The sequence below is a fragment of the Cavia porcellus genome, unplaced genomic scaffold, assembly GCF_034190915.1.
Source record: "Cavia porcellus strain 051 isolate PalLab524CR breed Dunkin Hartley unplaced genomic scaffold, mCavPor4.1 scaffold_3, whole genome shotgun sequence".
Taxonomy (NCBI): Eukaryota; Metazoa; Chordata; class Mammalia; order Rodentia; family Caviidae; genus Cavia; species Cavia porcellus.
The window spans coordinates 70,123,633-70,143,824 of record NW_026947486.1 but is presented as its reverse complement, the minus strand read 5'-3'; the positions used below and the strand labels follow the sequence as shown (position 1 = coordinate 70,143,824).

General features: G+C 32.5%; 1 protein-coding gene across 1 annotated transcript in view; it reads left to right on the top strand.

Moving 5' to 3' along the window:
* Window positions 1-20,192, top strand: part of Ammecr1 (AMMECR nuclear protein 1) — a 121,991-nt gene that overhangs the window by 46,227 nt on the left and 55,572 nt on the right. The window contains exon 2 of the mRNA XM_003467575.5: window positions 19,684-19,794. Coding sequence (XP_003467623.1) covers window positions 19,684-19,794 — 111 coding nt within the window. The remainder of the gene's footprint in view (window positions 1-19,683; window positions 19,795-20,192) is intronic.

Here is a 20,192-nt window from a genome sequence, read left to right as displayed (position 1 = left end):
TATCGATTTCAAGAGTTTCTTTTTTGGGGGTGGAGTCTTTAAGGTTTTATATATATGACATTATATACTATATAGCATATATAGAAAATAAAAATGTTTTCGAATTTTCTTTCCCTATTAGAATACCCTTTTATTTCTTTCTTTTTGTAATTGATTTGTCTGTGATCTCCAGTAATATGCTGAAAAAATGGCAATAATAGGTATCTTTGTTGTATCTGTGCACCTAGAGGACAGGTTTTCAGTTTCTCTTAGTTGAAACTGATTTTAGCTTTGGTTTTGTTGTGTTGGTGTACATTTCCTCTATACCTAATCTGTTGAGAAAATTTTTCTTATGGAAGGGTGTTAAGGGGCTGGAGGTTTAGCTCAGTGGCATAAGCGCCTGCCTTGGAAGCCCGCAGTCATGAGTTCGATCCCCGGTACTGATAAAAAGGAAAGAGACAAAAAAAAAAAAAAAAAAAAAAAAAGGGTTTTAAAATTTCTAAAATTCTTTTTCTGCATCTGTTCAGATGATTTTTTGTGTTGTGCTGAGGGCTCAACCCAGGATCTCACATGTGCTGGGTAAGTGCTGCACTACTGAGTTAGCCTGTTGACAAATTTTATTCTCAATTTATAACTGTGACACATCACATTTATTCATTTGCATATGTCAAAACATACTTGCATATAGGAAATACATCCTGCTTGATCCTAGTGGATGATTTTTAAAATTTGTTCCTGAATTGGTTTGTTAATATTTTGTTTAGGATTTTTGCATCTATGTGCATCAGAAATATTGGCCTATAATTTACTTTTCTTCCCATGTCTAGTATGGTGTTGGTGTTAGTGTAATATTAGTTATGTAAAAGAAGTATTTCCTTTACTTTGAATTTTTTGACAGTTTGAGAAGAATGAATTCTTTAAGTGTTGTGCAGAATTTAGCAATAGTTTCAGGTCTTGACTTTCCTTTGTGGAGACTTTATGTTACTGTTTCAGTCTACTTACTTGTTACCGATCTGTTGATTTTGTGTTCCTTTATGATTGTTCTTTGGTAGGCTATATATATCTAAGAAGTTATTCATGTCTTCTCGACTATCCAATTTATTAGTATATAATTTTATAGTATTCTTATGGTGGTACCCATTGTAATATCTACTATTTTATTTCTGATCTCATTTATTTAAATAGTATTTTTCTTTCTAGTCTAGCTAAGAATTTGTCTCTTTTATCTTTTCAAGTAAGTGACTCTTAGTTTCATTGATTTTTTTTTTCTTTTTTTTCCTATGGTATTGCAGGATCTTCACACTAAGCTATATTCCCAGGGTCATGCTGAGTGGCCCTGACTTGGCTTGAACTTGACATCCTCTTGCCTGAACTCCCAGAGTGGTAGGATTACAGGCATGCATCATCACCCTGCTTTATTATTTTTTGAGTGTCTATTTCATTATTGCTCTGATTTTTGTTATATTTTTCTGTCTAGTCAAATTTTAGGCTTAGTTTGTTTTTCTACTACCACTGTGGTATAACGTTAAGTTATTTGTGATCTTTGATCTTTTTTGGTATAGGTGCTTATTGCTATTTATTTCCCTCTTAGGTCTGCTTTTGATGAGCCCCATATTGTGTTTCCATTTCCCTTTGTCTTAAGGCACTTTTATTTCCTCGTTTGATTTCTTCTATGACACATTGGTTGTTTAATTTTCACATATTTGCATATTTTCCAACACACATCAGATCTGCTGCTGCCTTTATCTTGGACTTCCCAGTCTCCAGACCTGTGAGAAATAAATTCATTTTGATTATAGAGTACCCAGCTTTTGTATTTTATTGTAATAATTTTCATGATTAAGATACCCAGATACTTCTCAAGGTATTTTCAAGCAGAGCATTTTATTTGATTTATGTATGTGTTTTGGATAACAGACTTCCTTACTTATCTGAACCAGAGAATGGAGAAAACTAGAACTTGACTTTTCTGTTTTGCAAAGTTATATTGCATTTACTTAGAATATGTTTCAAATGCTCATCTACTGTATGTTTAATGGGCTATACTATCCCCTTTCCACTTGTACCAAGAGGCCAGAATTAACTTCGTTACTCAAAGTGAGAAACACCTTTTCCTTTTGAATTTAGCGTTTTTTCCTTGATAATTTGTTTCCTAATGGTATAGAATGGGCCAGCATATTTTGTCAACCCATCATATATCGTTCACAAGAATGACTGAAATAACAAAAAAGGAAATGGTGTGCAAGATTCCTCATATCTGGAATGGTAAACATTTTCTATGGCTTTGGAGTCCTATAGCTCTGGCTGGTAATATTATATCTATCCAATACTAGGAGTGTCTTGATCAAGAACCTGTGTCTTAACATTTTAAGTTAATTTTACTTTTAAACAGATTTCACAAAAAATATAAAAAATTATACGTATAAGTAAATCTAAGTTGCTGTGATGATTTAAAATGCATGTAAAAGCACTCAATAGTATTTGACTCACAGTGCATCCTCACTAATGTTAACTCTTGGTTTTCTCCTTGATGTTCTTAGTCCTCTGAAGCACTTGAGTGGTGTACCGTGTTGGCACCAGAATATTACATTTACTAGATAGGGAATCCTTTCAAGAGTCATCTTTTCAAGAGTCTAAATTATCATATATATATATTAACTCTATTTCTCCTAGTTATCCAAGAATTATTTAGAGGCTGCCTAGAAAAGGTGTCATTTGCCAAATATTTTGATAACCGTTATTCCCTTCTTGTTAGCCATTCTACTTTACTTGGCTGTTTCCAGATTCCTTGGATTCCTATAGCAGTTCACCAAGCAGGTAGTTCCCATGTTGCATATTCAGGTCAGACACTGAAGGAATTATATGACTGCTTTATGGTTTTTGACTGGATGGTGGAGCTGCATGTTGGGCCAGTAGTTTCTGACACATCTCCCGTTTCTGCCCTATTCTAGCACTGTTATCCTACTAACCCACAGTTGTTGGAGCTCTGAGGCAGTTGTACATTATTTATCTAATTACTAAATTTCTAAGGACAAAATACTTCCTAGGTTTCCCCTAATTTTATCCCTGACATGTTTTATCTCACAAAAGATAGCTCTAACATATGTAACTTTTAAATTTAAAGTAGGTCCCAGAGAATGCCTTCAGGTCATTGATGTAAATTTTTTTTTGTGCCACATTGATTTACACTAAATATTTAAAAAGAGTATTTCTTATTGTGAACTTACAACAAAACTTTTTTAGTGTGATAGATTCTTATTAGATCTTTCAGATTAAATTATTTCTTTTTTTCATTCAGCAAACACATTTTAACCCTTATTATGTACCAGGACTAGGAATACTTCCGTGCAAAAGTCAAACTGGCCTCTAGGGCCTTATAGTCTAGTGGGTATATAATAAGAACATAGGTAGTAATAAAAACTATGAAAAAATAGAGCATGTAATTTTTTTTCAAATTAATGAGATTACTATGTTATGCTAGCTGAAAGTGACCATTTTCAGACCCTTGTAAACAGTGATCGGGAAAATGGCCTTAGAAAAAAGGATATTGTCTCTGACAGCCTTCTGCAATTCCTATCTTTTCTTTATTTAGAGTAAGACTTCGCTTTCTTGTATGGTTTATGGTAACCTTGATTGAGTTATCATATTAAGGGCATGGCCAAACAAAGACACAGTACAAACAAAGACTGCTAAGAATGAAACACTTTTGGATAATGTCTCACAACAAATAATTTTAGAGTTTTGTTTATCTTTTATTCTTTCAAGTGTAATGTTTTGGCTTATAATATCTTACATCAGGAACACTGAAAAAAGATATATTTTAAAATGTCAATTGGACTATGATGTGTTCAACAAAACAATATTGAAAAGCAGCCTCTTCAGAGGCTTGTAGTTTTATGGCATTAAGACCGAAGAGTAAGTTCTTTTCTGATATAAGTGTTTTTAAAAGTTGTGAAGAACAGGGAGTCTGCAAGTTGGACAAAAGCCATTCTTACCGTGAGGCAAATATACTTGAGTTTAATTTTTAAACTATAACTGCTGTTTGACCTTAAATTAAGACAGTCTGTTTCCATTGTGGTGTTTTATTGATTTAATAAGGAGAACATTTACAGCAGCTGCCACCAATTAAAATGATTCATAAACGCTGGTCATTTATAAATAATCTTCAAGCTTTTAACTCATCGAAGTCAGTCTCTTTAGTGGCAGTGTCTTTCTGGAAAGGAGTTTGGTAAACTTCATCAAGAGTTTTAAAAGTTTTTTGGACACTTTGATCTAATAATTCTGTTTCTTGAGAACCTATCCATAGAAAATGAAATCCAGGCATGGTGGAATATGGCTGTAATCCTAGCATTTGGGAGGCTGAAGCAGGAGGATTTGGGACCACTCTCAACTACCTAGCAAGTTCAAGACCAACCTGGACTACATAGTGAGACCCTGTCTCAAAAAAAAATCCCAAAACAACAACAGCAAAATAAATCAGATATCTGCATAAACCTTAATGCACAGAGATAGTCCCCCTTTAAAAATTTAGCAATTTAACAATATAACAAGAAGGAAATGGTTATCTGACTTTGGGAACGCTGATATGATGAAATATCATTCAACTATTAAAAGTATTTATGAAAAATAATAACCAATTACAAAAATGTTTATGCATTACAACTGAAAAATTACAATGTACAGTTAATTGTATGAAAATGTTTCCCTACAACACAACTGGGAAAACAGTTAATTTTCATTTTCTTTAGACAGCAAGATTATGATTTTTCTTTTTAAATTTTCTATTTTACCAACATTTTTATAGTTAACAAACGTTGAATTTATTGTGAATAAAAATGTGTTTTGAGTGACTATTTCAATAAGTTCCTTTTTATTAATATCTATCAATTTGTATTTTGTAACCTAATTTTCCAGATTTTTAGTTTTAGAATATTTCTTCTTTCTAGGGAACTTTTGTTTCTAATCTTCAAATGCTTAATTTATGATATATGCAGTATTGATAGTTTTATGTAGGTTGGGTTTAATTTTGAGGTGTTACTCTTTAATGCCAGTAATTGAATTCCACATTGGAATATTATTTTTCAGGTAGTTTATATCAAACAGCATACATCTTCATTGTATATGGTGAAGAGCTGGTTATGCATCCACAATGCCTGGGGCCAAAATTTGACTCCACCAGTTACTTAATAGCTGTATACTACTGATTAACTGTTCCCATTGTCAGTTTCCCAATCTTTAAAATGGGGGGTGATAGTATCATCTATTTCATAGAGTTTTTGTGATGACTTAAAAGAGATATTATATTTAAACACTTTTATTTAAAAGCCAAGTACATAGTATTCATTAAACAACTACTTTTAGTCTGTATATACAAATACGTACATATATATCATACATATTGTCATGAGCAAAATATTCTTATGAATGTTTTCATTTTTTATGCAATTATAATTTTTAAATTTACATTTTTTGAGTTAGTTTTTCTTTTATAGTTTGGTATTATTTATTTCAAAAAAGCCATATTTTCAGCAGTAGAAACCTCGTTTTGTTTTCTAGTTATGTTTCTTTCCCAAATTTAGAATTGATGACTATTTTTGGGCTGGATGGACTAAAGGCTGCTTCATTCTAGGTATAAAAGTACTTATCTTTAATACAAAAGATTGATGTTTTCATTGCCAGTTTTTCTCATCTGTTATTTACCTTATTCATTGAAGTCCCACTTTAGTAGATGAAAGGGATGAGCAGATCTCTGTGTACCCCCAAATAATAAAACTGTTTTTTGTTTCTCTTTCTAACCATGGTTTCTCTAATTCAAGCTTACCTTCTTGGGCAGATTCAGGATGGAGAAACAGGTACCTATTATTGAATCAGTTGTTGTGCTAGACACTTATATGTGTCATATATTTTGCAGTACAAAATGAGAACTATTTTAATAAGTCCATCATTTGGCTGTTTTACTGTATTATGTTACAACGTTGCAAAAGTATTCTTATAGAAAACAACTTGGATTTAATTTAGTTACTATTTACAATACTTTTGGTATTCCTTTGTAATATTACACTGAAGAAGAGATACTTCTGTTGGATATTTTTATTGGAAAAATAAGGAAAAACACAGTCTAAAAATACTTGAGATATATATAGTCAATAGATCTGTATATTTAACTGAAAATTTGATTAATATTAAAGCCAGGAAAAGGTAAGAGAGGTAGTCTCTATAGGAAATTACATTTTGCCTGAGCTTTGGCACTATAGCTAGATAGGAACCTTAGGGTTCCATATGTACATTTCTGACCTATTTGTAGAATGACAGCTCTAGTTTGTAATATTTTTATATGTGAGATTTATCTAAAAAATCAAGGTATTGTTTCCTGGTTTTAAAAAAGACATCTGAGCAAAACTCTAGGGGCAAATTAGCTTATACACACGAGCATGTTTAATAAAAAAAATAGTTCTGTTGGCAAGTTATGCTTTCTTGTTGTACTGATGTTATGAACACTGAGTAGATCACCATCATTTCTAGACCATATTAACTACCTTTGGCTAATTCGTATTCTGCCATATATCCTAGCAATCAAATTAGAGGCTTTAAAAAGTGTGCTATTTAGATATACATAGGAAGTTATACTAGTGCTTATTGGCAGGGCTCTTGTGTTCTTTCTTATCTTTCCGGGGAGTTTGGCCTTTTGTTTAACTGTTTCATTTGTTTACGAAGTTACAGACTTTAAAGTAGGCAGGGATGTAGGACTACCAAAAAGAAGAATAAATTGAGAAAGTTACTTTTATAGGTTAAGCAATTATCCTCATTCTCCCACCTTACTGTTTTGTTTTCTCAGTCAGTCTCATTCACAGATTTTGCTTTTATGACATAGAGTCTGAACTGGCTTGCTAATTGTTACCGTAAATTTCGGTGGAAACTTACCTTATTTTTTGCTCTCAGATTAGAAGCCTGCTGAAAATATTTTCTAAATTTTACACTATCATAATGTTGCCTAATATGTTAATATCATATTTTTAAAATGAAGTTTATACATAATAACTTAGTGGTACATATCACATTTTTCTGTTTCATCATTAAAGGATTTTTCATATATGGTATCCTTAATGTAGGGTTCTTGTGTTTAGGTGACTGCTTTTCTACAGATATTGCATTGTTATTGCAAGATTTGTACTAGTAAGATTGTGATGAAGTCAGTGTGGTCAAGAACATTAGGTAAATAACTGTGCTGTAAGATTGTTTAAATCGTCATAGTTAAAAATAGTTAAACATCATCTTCAAAAATAGTAATAAGAAAACGTATCAGCCGTAATTTGTGATCATTATGAGATTACTTAATATTTTTAGGTGTTAAAAGGTTGTTCAGATTGCACTTACTTTAAGTCATGGAAGGAGAATAAAAGGACTGAGCTATTTTGGGCTTGGATTTAAAGAAGGAAATACCAATGTGACTGTTAACTGACACTTTTGTCAAGTTTAGTTGCTACCTGACTGCTTTGATTTTTTTCAAAATTTCATTACTTTGGACATTAAGAGCACTCTATATGAAGTTTTTTAAGAGTGACATCTCTAACCTTTGGGTTTGAGCAGTGCATTTCCCCTGGAATTGGTTGAGTCACTTCATATTCTTCTAATAGTTTACCACCTGTCAAAGCTGAAGAGATCTGTCTCCCTTGTCTCCTGCTTCCTGAACCATTTCCCTGCTGGCAATAGTCTTCTATTATTTTTATGTCAGGGTTTTCAGCATTTTAAGATGTGGAACCTACCACGGAGTTTGACCCTTAAAGTGGCTTAAAAAGCTTTGAATCTTCCACTTCTACCTTTGAAAAAGTAACTGTTGTAAGAACTGGCCCCTTTCCAATTCTTATTTGCTGTGATAGCTGGAAACTGGACAAAATATATGAAATAACTGTTTTCATACTTTGAGCAATAGGCAGCACAAGTCTGTAGTCTCTTACGAGAATGGAATAAATGAAGTAAGTGAGCTCTCTGATCATCCTGTCTTTTTCCTCCAGATAGTTTTTAGACTACAACATTTGTAAAAGTGAACCCAAGCAGAGCCTTCAGTCTTGCTGAATTGATGACACATAGACATAGAAACTCAGGAAGGCCTAGATGGCAGAAATTACTGGAGGTAGCTACTAGAAGAAACAACTTCAGAAATCTGCATACATGTTCCCGTTACTTTTGACTGAATATGAATCTGTGCATGTGTCAAACTATGGGACTGGGAAGAAATAAAAAAATAGAAAAGAAAAAGAAAACATGAAAAAAACCCCAGAAAAACAGCAACTTCTTGGAAGCTGTAAACTGAAATCTACATTGCTTTTTCCCTTTGAATGGATATGATCTATACATCGTCAATCCACAAGCACACAAAGGACTAACAGATAGTTGAACTTTATAACAAGTTGAGAGACCTTCTTGAAAGCCCAGTATATACAATAGAGTCCCTAGGTTTTTACCTTAGTAGTAGGGCTAGTAAAGGCTACTCTAAACCCAACCTAACAAAATTGAAAACCTTGAAAAATAATTATCCACAAATAACTTAATTTCATGACAAAGTCAATATTCTTTCAAGGAAGACAGCCAAATTCCAGACATGCAAAAAGTAATTATTATAAGATCAGACATCCGAAAATTACTAAAAATTCTAAGAAGCACTAAAATTTAACCTGTAACTAGGAAGAAGTCAGTCAATAGAAACAGAACCAGAAATAATGATATAATTAGTATACAACGGCTTTAAAGGAGCTATGAAAATACGTTGAAATTTAAAGTCAGTGGATTTTAATGTGTGACATTACAAATAATACGGTTTGAAACTTAGAAAAAAACATGGAAAGAAAAAAGGCCTCAACAGGACTATGAGACAGTGTCAAGCAGATTTGCATACATGTAGTTAGCGTCTCATAAGGAAAAGAGAAAAAATAAGCAGAAAAAGTAGTGAAAGAAAAGACTACAGAAATTTTCCAATTATGGTGAAAACTATAAACCGATAAGTCCAAAAAGTTCAGTGTACACCATACAACAAAACTAGAAAGAAAAACCACACTAAGAGAATTATAATCAAATTGTTAAATGACAGTAATAAAGCATTTTAAAAGATTTTAAAGGGGGGATATGACACTAAATATAAAAGATTCATATACTTCTTGTCAGGAATATTGAAATTCCAGAGGTCAGTGGAATTCCTTAAAATGTTAAAAATAAAAGCAGAAAGTTATGCTTACTTGAAATTCTATACCCAATGAAAATATCTTTTAAAAAATGAAGGGAAAAGAGGACAGATTATCTTTTTTAGAGAAAAACTTAGGATTGTCAGAAGCATTAATGAATATTGTGAGCTATGAGAAATATTAACAGTAGCTCTTCAGCTGAAGGAAATGATAACAGATGAAAACTTGGATCTCTGCAAAGTAATGAAGAGTACCAGATAAATGGCCAATGTGAGGGTAAATATAAAAAAATGTCTATAATTTGAAAAAATATTTAAATTTAACTCATTGTTTAAGGAAAAAATAATAACTTGTCATGAAATTCATAAAGTTTGTAGAATTAAAAGGTATAAAGTCCAGTGGGGTAGGCGGGGTAAAATGGAAGGATATGTTAAAATCCTTATCTTTTATGTAGTGTTTGTTACAACATAGATTGCAGTAAGTTAAAAATGTGACTTAATACAATCTAGAACAATCACTAACCAGCATATTAAACTAATTGCAATGATAAAATATAATCACTTAATTTCAAAAAAGACAAAAAGCAAAAGTGGAAAACAGATGGGAAATACTAAAACCAAATATTAAATATACAGGTGCAAGACATACAATTAGTCATATCAAGTGTAAGACTTAACTATATACCTTAGATAAGAAACTGATTTTAAGCATAAACACAGATCGTAGGTTGAAAGTAAAAGGGTGCAGAATAAGATAGATTATACTAGCACTAATAAAGAGGCAAGAATGTCTGTTAATCTAAGGTGAATTAAACTTCAGGACAAGCAATATTACCTGAATGCAGCGCCTTATACCACTCGGCCATCCTGACAACAAGCGATATTACCAAAAATAAAGAAATCTATCTCATAATGATAAAGCAATGAACTCATCAATAAGGCAATAATAGCTCTTCAAAATATATGAAAAAAATAGAACATAGAAAAGGATAAATATGCCAAACCACAGTTAGAACAACTAGATAAAAATATCAGTGAGGAGATAGGTAACCTGATTGGCACACTAACCAAATGAACCTAGTTGCCATTTCTAAAACACTAGATGAATGCTGTTATAATACATGTTTTTTTCAAATTCATATGCTATATTCACTAAGATAGACATAATCTGGGCCATAAAAGAAGTGTTCAGTATATTTAGAAGTATTGAAAAAAGTATATTTTCTAACCAGAGAGAAATTAAATTAGAGATAAATAACAAAAACATACATGAAAATTCCAGATACTCAGAAATTACACAATATACTCCTAAAGCATAGATGAAAACAGAAACCATGAGAGGATTTTGGAAATATTTTTTAAATGAATGATAATGAAAACACGTGAAAATCTGTGATTTGCATCATGTTAATACTGCTTGAGGGAAATTTATAGCTTTAAAAGAAGAATATAAAGTAAATAAGCTCCCAACTAAAGAAGCTAGAAAAAGAAGAGCAGAATACTCTCATATAAGTAAGAGAAATAACAGAATAATAGAAATCAATGAAATACAAAACAGAGGAGAAAAACTAGATAAACTTACAGCTAGACTGATAAAAACAAAAGAAAAAAAATAAACTGACACAAATTAATCATGCCAGGAAAGAAAGAATAGATATTACAGATTCTATAACCATTTAAAAACATAAGATAATATTCTGAATGAATTTATTCCAATAGATTCTGCAATTTAGATGAAATGGAAACAATTGACTCAAGGAGAACTGGAAATGTTAATGTTTTTAAGTCTATAAAAATGATATTTATTACCAACCAGTCCACAATTAAAACTATAGCCTCCAGTGAATTTAGTGGTGACTATTAAGGAACAAATAAGCCAAATTTACAGAAAATAGAGGAGGATAGAATTCTTCCCAACTCATTCCATGAGACTGATAAAATTGAAGTCCCTGTGGTCTGTTGGTATGAATTTGAAATGTAAGTAGCTATAGAAAACAATATGGAAATTCATTAAGTTTAATTAATAAAATTGCTGAATGATCGAACAATTTCACTCCAAAAGAATTGAAATCAGAATATTGGAGAAGTTTCTCCAGTCCAGTGTTCAATGTAGAATTATTGACAATAGAGAAAATATGGAAATAATAATGTCCATCAACAGATGAATGAATAAAAAATGGATATTATTGAGCCTTGAAAAAGAATAATATCCTGCTATTTGCTGTAATGTGGAGAAAGCTGTAGGACATGCTAATTGAAATAAGTCAGTAATAGAATGACAAACACTGCATAATTCTACTCGTATGAGACAACTCTAAATATGATTATGGTTATGTGGCTTGCAGGAGCTGGGTTTGGAGAACTGTTCATTATGTGTAAAGTTAAAGTTATAAATGAATAAGTTGTAAATATATATACAACAAAGTGCCTATTGTTAACAATGTGGTGTTATGAACTGTAGAATTTGAGAGGGCCAATGTCATGTTTAGTGTTCTTGCCACAAAGCAAGACATAAGCAAAGGGACACAAGGAGAGACACAACTTAGAAGTACTATTGAATATGTCTGGTACCTTGATTGTGGTCGTAATATCAGAGTTGTTTGCACATATTCAAGCCCAGCAAATTGTACACATTAAGTATGTGCATTTCTGTATATCTATCAACCATACCTCAATAAAATTGCTTTAAAAACTTTAGCACAAATATTATTGTAGTGACTTTATTTATAATAGTCCTAAACTGAAAATAAACCACATATTCATATGCAGTTCGGCAGATAAGCATTTGTGATATTTAGTGGAATACTAAATACTAAAAAATAAAAAGGACTGCACAAATGAAAAAAGACTAAAATAGAAAACTGCATAATGGGTGGTCCCATTCACGTGAGATTCTGCAAAAAGCCTAACTATAGTGTCAGTAAGCATATACAGGTTCAGGACTGTGAGGAGAAGATTGATAGGAAAAATGAAAGAGGCAACTCTTTGATTACAGTTTAGGATATACATGTATGTGTACATTTGTCAAAATGCATTGAATACACTTTAAATGGATGCTTTTTATTGTGACTATTTTAATAAAATTGATTTTTAAGATTAAATATTTTGCAGTTAATTATGTTATCTCCATTTAAAAAAAATGTCAGTCTGGGTAGTACTTGCCTATTATGAACAATGCCCTGGGATTTAATCCCTAGCACCCCCCACAGACACACACACACACACACACACACACACACACACACACAGAAAAAACTTCAACATCTTGGGTATTTCATAGCAAAAGTTTTTGATAGGTTAGCTATTTTCTGAAAGATAAAGGAAAACAGAGAGGAAAAAACTAGAGGCCATATATAAGCAACCCTGATACAAAGTATAGTCTTACTTGACTACTTTGTCCTTAATCCTGCCTTTCTTCTTTCCTCTAAAATGAGAAAGGCTTGCTGAATTCCTGTTATAAAGGTGAGACTTTCTATCTGCTCGCTTCCATTGAAGCAAGTAATCCAACACAAGGACCTTAAAATCCAAAGTCATCCTTTTAAATCTAGAAAACATGTAAAACACAAATATGTCACGTTTCATTTTAAGTCTTACTAAACTGTCACATAATGATGGATCTTGGAATAGGAAACAAAAATCTAGAATAAAAAAGTTTCCAGCTCTTCTTACATGATTAAATATTTGTTTCTTATATACTCCATTTTTTGCTAATTTTGTAAGTTTTGTGAGAAAGATAAGGTGGTAGTAAATAGGTCATTAACTGAGGGTATAAGATACAGGTATAAAAACAGAATAAGTTTATAAAACCTTTCATTATTTTCATTGTCTTGTTTAAAGTGTTATAAATTCCCTGACCACTCAGTCAAATGGAAGCACCAAAACAAAATCTCTTAGAAGTCTTTAATGACAGTAAAAGTATATCAACTAGCCAGTATTAATTCTAAAACTGCACTCGGTTCTGTTTTTCTTAGTTTTACTTTGCATTTAGGAATATTAAGACAAATAGGAAGTCCTTCTTACACTCATCTTTTCTATTAAAATCTTTTCATGACAAAGATTGAGTCTCAAATCTCAAAGCTCTTTGAACAAATGGTTTCACAATAGGAATTCAAATAAAAATTATTTCATTTTGGAAATGTATAGCAAATTGTCGCTTAAAATTTATAAGTTAGACTTCAAGTAATAAAGATTCCTGGTATGTTCCTGGTAGTAAAATAAAATACAGCTATTTCATCCTTAAAATATGACACATTATTAAATATGACACTAAATCATAAATTAGTAAAAAATGTATTAAAAATAATCATAGTTTTTCCAGTCTAGTTGACATATCTCTAACTTAAAGTTCTAAAAAACAAAAATAATTATACAATCTTACCATATCAAATCTGAGAATGAGTTTTTCTTAAATGTGCTGAAAATTGTTGATTTAATCTTACCGAAGAGGAAGGAATGGTTCTTTCAATTCAAAAATTGGCATAATCATGCTAATCCTCCAAAATATGCTTGTGATTCGAGTGGTTACATGTCAGTGGTGATTACCCTTCATTAAAAAAAATCAGCCTTCTCAGTGATGTTAGATTTAGGTCTGTCTCCCTTCCTCTGGCATTTACTAGTTAAATTAGATTTATAAAATTGGGGATAAAAATGTAATATTCCAACCTATACTAATCTATGTTGTTTAAGCAGGATCTCCTTAGTTTCCTGATTTCAGGGATGGGTGCAGGCTATTTACAAAGCCTTTGGAGGGAGAATTGTGTACAAAGCTACAGTGGTTATTTAGTGTATTTTCTTCATCTACAATAAAAGTTTGGCACATAGGAGAAAGTGAATCTTAACCTTTTTCACCCTGATTCTCCAAGATTGACCACTCTTTCCCAGTCTTCTTTCTTGTTACTTTGAATTACAAATTATTTGGAAAATTTAAGCTTTATTCATTCCATAATATAATCGCCTAATCAAATAATCAAATACCATGCCTCGCTGAATAGTTGTTAACCAGTGGTAAGTGGAAATGTTGATTTGAAGGACATTTTTAGACAGTACATACAAGACCAGAATTTGATGAAAGCTGGCTGGATGATAGGGTACAATAAAGTGACAAGGCTGACAGGAAGTCACAAGGGTGGTGATAAGACTTAAGCCATCAAAAGTAAAATTGTAGGCTTCTAATGGAAATGATGTAGGAATTTGTAACTTGGGACTGGTATCTGTAGACTTATTCAGCATTTATAATGTGTCTTGATCCATCTGTCTGTCTGTCCCTCCCTCCCTCTGCCTGTCTCTCTTGTCTCCCTCTCTCTTTTTCTCTTTTCTCCCTCTTCCTCTCTCCCTCTTCTCCTTCTTCTCCTTCCTTCTGCATTCTCTCTCCTTCCTTCTCTCTCTCTCTCTCTCTCTCTCTCTCTCTCTCTCTCTCTCTCTCTCTCCTTATGCTTGCTTACATTGTGTAATATAGAATTTACCTGTTCTCTGGCCTTGTTTCTTGGAAGACAGATTTACACTCAGTTTTTTTTTTCTTGTAGGAGGAAATATCTGTATTAGTAAAATTTGTGGAACATGACAAGTTCTAACACTAATGGAGTTAGTGGCTGCACTTACCGTTCTCAGATCACTTTATTTTTTATCACTTTTAAGATAGAAAAGAGAAGGATCCTCTCCTAAAGCTCTTTCAAGCAAATGATTTTGTTATATACACTGTATTACAAACTGTAAACTGTGTACTAAATTTTGTGCCCCCCCCTACATTTGTATGTTCACGTGCTAACACCCAAAGTGACTATAGTTGGACATAGAGCCTATATGGAAATAAGGGTAAGCTTGTAAAGATGGGTCACTGATCTGATAGTATGTCTTTATAAGAAGAAACAGGATTGTTTCTTCCCCACATGCTCACAGGAAAGGCCATGTGAACACCAAGTGGCCTTTTGGAAGCCAGGAAGGGAACCATGTCATTATCTTGGTCATAACATTGTTCTTAAACTTTGTAACCCCCAGAAGTATTAGTAAATATGTTTTTGCTCTTTAAGACATCTAGTCTATAGTATTTTGTGTGGCAGACTATGCTAATACAAGGCTTAGCCATAGAAGGTAGATTTTAATAGATTTAACTTATTTATATGTTTGAAAATAAAATACTTAGTTTCTTTTTTTAAAAGTAGGAAATAAAAGTTTTAACCTGGTGGTAGAAAAGACAATTGCTTCTGGAGAATTATGTTATTAAATTTACTTGGATGTTATGAGTCATATAGTTGAATTTTTGAGGTAGGTTGCAAAAGAACCCAAGTACATTTGAGAAGCACTTGTTACTGATGGAAGAAAAATAGAATCAAACTACAGGGCCTGTCTCTTTTCCTGTGTCTACTTTCAAAATAAATAACCTTGTTGAGTACCTCTGTTATAATAAATTATTGTATTGGTAGGGTTTGATTTTATTTTGTCAGTGTAACTACTTACAAATCTCATCTTAAGGAACAGAAAATTTCCAGAATCAGCTTTCAAATTGGCCTAAAATTATATTTTTTACTTCCAGTTTTGCCTTAGTATAGCAGGAAAAATAGGATTTAAGATACAATATTTTAAATTAAATACTCTTGTCATTGTCTTATATAACTACCCTTTCCACACAAATATATTTATCATTTGTTTTGGCTTATATTAATGGAAGAATATCAGAAGACAGTCATAGATTTACATTACATGAATGTACTATTGCTGATTCCATACCACTGTATTTTCCTCAGAGTCACTATTTCCCTAATATAATAGATTGTCAGTTGGCACAGGCAGAGAGAATTGAACTAGATTAGGAGGTCTCCTCCTCTTTTTGTCTGTTTATAGACAGGAAAAATGGGAATATATCTTCAAATTTTTCGTATAATATAGTGTTAAAAGATGTTCAAAAGTACGATAATTCCTTTTTTTAAAAAAAACTGTATCTAGTAACCCTCAAACATTTCCATTAATATTTCATCTCATTTTTGGTTTTTTTTTTTTTTTTTTTTTTTTTGAGATAAGGTCTCACTATATATTTCAGGCTGGCATTGAACTTACCATGTAGCCGAGGCTGGCCTTGAACTCTTGGCAATCCTGCTGCAGCTTCCTCTCACTGAGCCCATTCTACTTTGTAGTATTTTTTCTATGTTTGTAGGTGGCTTCAAACCACATGATGAAAGCATTTTTTAGAAACAGTTCGTCTTTCTCTTCTATGCATTTTTTAAAATTTTCTTATCATTGAGCAGTTCATCTCAACAGACTCACACACTCTTATTCTACTTTGATCTGTCTCTGATTATGCTGCTGTCTTACTTAAGCCCTTTTGGGAACTCATACATGTTTTAATAGCACATTTAAGAATGAAATTGCCTGTTCCTTTCGAGGGTGCTGGGTGAGGAAAAAATTTTGCTGCTATTTTTAGATAATATATTTTGAATGTTCCTGTAGTCATTGCCCTGTACAAAGTAGTCATCACACAAAATGCAATCTGTAGTACTTAGTGGTGTTTATTCTATTTCAGTCTACTTTAAAATGCTTAGTTTCCTGAATTATGTTCCCTGTTCCATGTTGCTTTTACACATTTTAGTTATTTTTAATTCCACGTATGTGTTTTCACAAGAGATTTTGGATGAGTATTGCAAATGAGGTCCAGATTCTTGAGAAATAGTTTTATTCTGTATACTAAAAGTCTGATTTCTTCTCTCTGTTAGGCATTTGTCCTAAACACAGTAGGGCTGCAGTCATCCTCAACATGGATACTTTCCCAGATTCAACTCCCAAAATGGAAGTTGCCTGGGACAAATGAGGAGCAGGGAGAGTACAGAGCATGTGCTTTTGTTTTACCACTTATGAGGGCCCTTAAGAACCACATATTCAATAGTACCTAAAATTCAAAGAATGCTAAATCTAGACAACACTATGGGAAGCTTATTAAGACTATTAGGTTAGTTCTCGGTCCATAAATATGCTATTCGCTTTTAGATCTTCATGCTCTTCCTTATTTGGAAGTGCCTGTGCTCTGTACACTGCCTTGCACAAATGCAAATTTATCCTCTTTCACCCAAGTCCTGAATTAATCATTTTGTCATCACTGATAGCATAGTATTATAAGAAATGATATGTAATTTCCCCACCATGTCTTTGAATACCCTCCAACATATCCATAGTATAATGTCCAGTTTGAATATTTTTCTATGAATCTTGTATATTTAGAATACTTACTTAAGCAGATAAAGTTATATAATTAAGCACCATACAGATACACATACATATGTTAGTGGCATAAATAAGGGAATTGAAGGCAAGCTACTTTGAAGTGACCTCATTTTTAGTTTTTTGATAGGAAATAAATTCACTCACATTTGTGCATTTCTCACCTAGATCATTTAGAAAGACAATACATGACATAGTTCCATGTTGAAAAGCTATCATGGTATTTTAAAGAGCTATTTTGTATATGTAGTAAACAAACTATATATTTTATATTGTGATTAACTTTATTCTGTAGATGCCTAAGCTGCCAATGTATGTGCCTCCATAGAGATACTGTATATGGTTGTAATGAGTGAGGATTGATATCTTAATATCCATAAAAATGGTTACTAACATCATTTCTACTATGTCAGAGAATAAAAAATGAAGAAGTAAAATTCATGTTTAAAGATAACATGTAAACTTTAGGATATTTTTTGTGTAACGAAAGAATTGATTAGAAAGTAATCTTATCTAATTCTTGTAGTCAACTGCTAGTTATGCAATTAGAGAAAATTTTCCATGGATCTCCCATACAGCATCATATGTATTTATTTAATACATATGAAATAGCAGAAAACCTGGCCATTACCTTTTGCTTTTTAATTTAGTACTTTGTCTTAATTACTTTTCTTGTTGCTAAAACAAACTACCTGAAACCCAAGGTTAAAAGAGCAGAGGTTTATTGAAATTCACAGTTTGTAGGGGTTGCAGTTCATAGTTGCTGGATCCAAGGTAAGATGGCATATTAGAGGGCCATTGCAGAGGAGAAACAGTTCATGGTAGACAGGCAGCTGCAAAGTAGCAAAGCAGCAAGCAACGAGTGACAAGTGGCCAGAGCAGCCCTATTTCTGATCTTATGTACTGTCCAGGCAAGTAGCACTCACACCCAGGGAGGGCCTTCCCATTATCCATCCCAGAAATATGACAAACCAATCAGTGGGCTAACTTTTTGTACTGGGAATCAAACTCAGAACCTCATGCTTGCCAGGCAGGCACTTTGATGTTGAGCTATATCCTTGGACCCAGTGGACTAATTTAGTAATCACACATCCTTGATCTCAGCATCACACACGCTTAAGTCCAGTCATCATATGAGGCTTTGGGGGGACATCTAGACACAAGCTATAACATACATTTAGTGCATGTTATCTAGCTCCTGAATGTCAATTTCCCCCATTTTTATTAATGTATGTTGGTTGTGCAGATTGACGAGTTTCATTTGGGCAGAATGTATCTGTGCATAGCATACTTTAATCAGTTCCCATTATCCTCCCCATGCTCACTGTCATCTTATACTTCAGTTATCCTTTTTCATTTGGCTCTTGGAAGAAAGTAACTCTTAGTATTGCTCCCTGATTCGTATACATGATTCAATTGGAAACGTGTTTATCATTTTTGCTGTCAGAACTTGGCATAATTTAAATGTTTGAGGTGGATGATTGAACTGTTTGAATGAAATATCTTTTCATGCAACCGCTGATGATTAACTAAAGGATATTTTAAAGAATGTTCTCTAACTCACCAGTGCAATATAAGAAATATATGACATTGTATTTCTCCCAATTTTAAAATATATAGAAAGAAGAAATGTATTACAGTATATCAGTATTATACTCATGTTAATATAGGCTGAACTTTGGTTTCTTTATATTTTCATAAAATGACCTAAGTTGTATAAATTACTTTATTTTATAAAAACTGACATGTGTTGCTTTTAATTACAACAGTTCTTTTTTGGACTTAACCATTAATTGTAGTATCATTGGTTTGCTGCAGATTCTAAGTAGATACTGTATTAAACTTCATTTAAAACTACAATTGAAGTTCTTGATTCCCCCCCCCAAATTTTCTAAGTTACATTTATAAATCTATCAGGAAATTGTAGTTTAAGTGATGAATCCAGCGGTAGTCCATGATAGAGTCCATGAGGCTCTATAGGCAACATTGCCCAGATTTGAATACCAATGTCATTATGTATGAATTATGGAACTACTTAATTTTTAAATAAGAATGTTGGCATCGACCTCTTAAATTTATTAATGAATTTTAACAGAAATAATTTGTTAAAATATTTATTGTGGTGCTTCATAATAGGGCATACTCAATACAACATCTAAGTTTTGCAAAATAAAATCCTATATAGGTAGACCTTGAGCCCCTTGAGGGCTTGCCTTTTCATCTTTATGTCTCAGACATCTAATTGAGTGCACAGTAAATACTCAATAAATATACTTGCTTGAGTTGAACTGATTAATTTACCCTTTTTTTATCTTCCATTACAGCCCACTGTTTGTAACGTGGAAGATTGGTCGAGACAAAAGATTGCGTGGATGCATAGGTACTTTTTCTGCCATGAATTTGCATTCAGGACTCAGGGAGTACACACTTACCAGGTGAAGACTAATTTTTGTTACCTCTGCTTGTGCATTAAAGAAAAAGATTGCAAAACTTGAGCCTGATATTTGAACTCCTTTTTCTTTACTGAATTGTCATCATTCTTGCCTCCTTTCATGTCAGGGTTTCTTTCTGTTTGACTAAATACTTTATCACTTGTAAAATGTTATTAATATGTTATAATACAAAACATTGTGATTATTGGTATTTTGCAATAGATATTTTGAAGTGTTTCTTTCTTCTAATGGCCAAGTTATACTGTATTACTTGAAAATCAGTGACCGAATTTTCAAGGGCTACCAAAATATGGTGTTTTCTTCATAGCCATCATTATTTTTTCTCTTTCAGAACTTTTAAAAATAGTTCATGTCTCTTTCATCTTACACATTTTGTTACA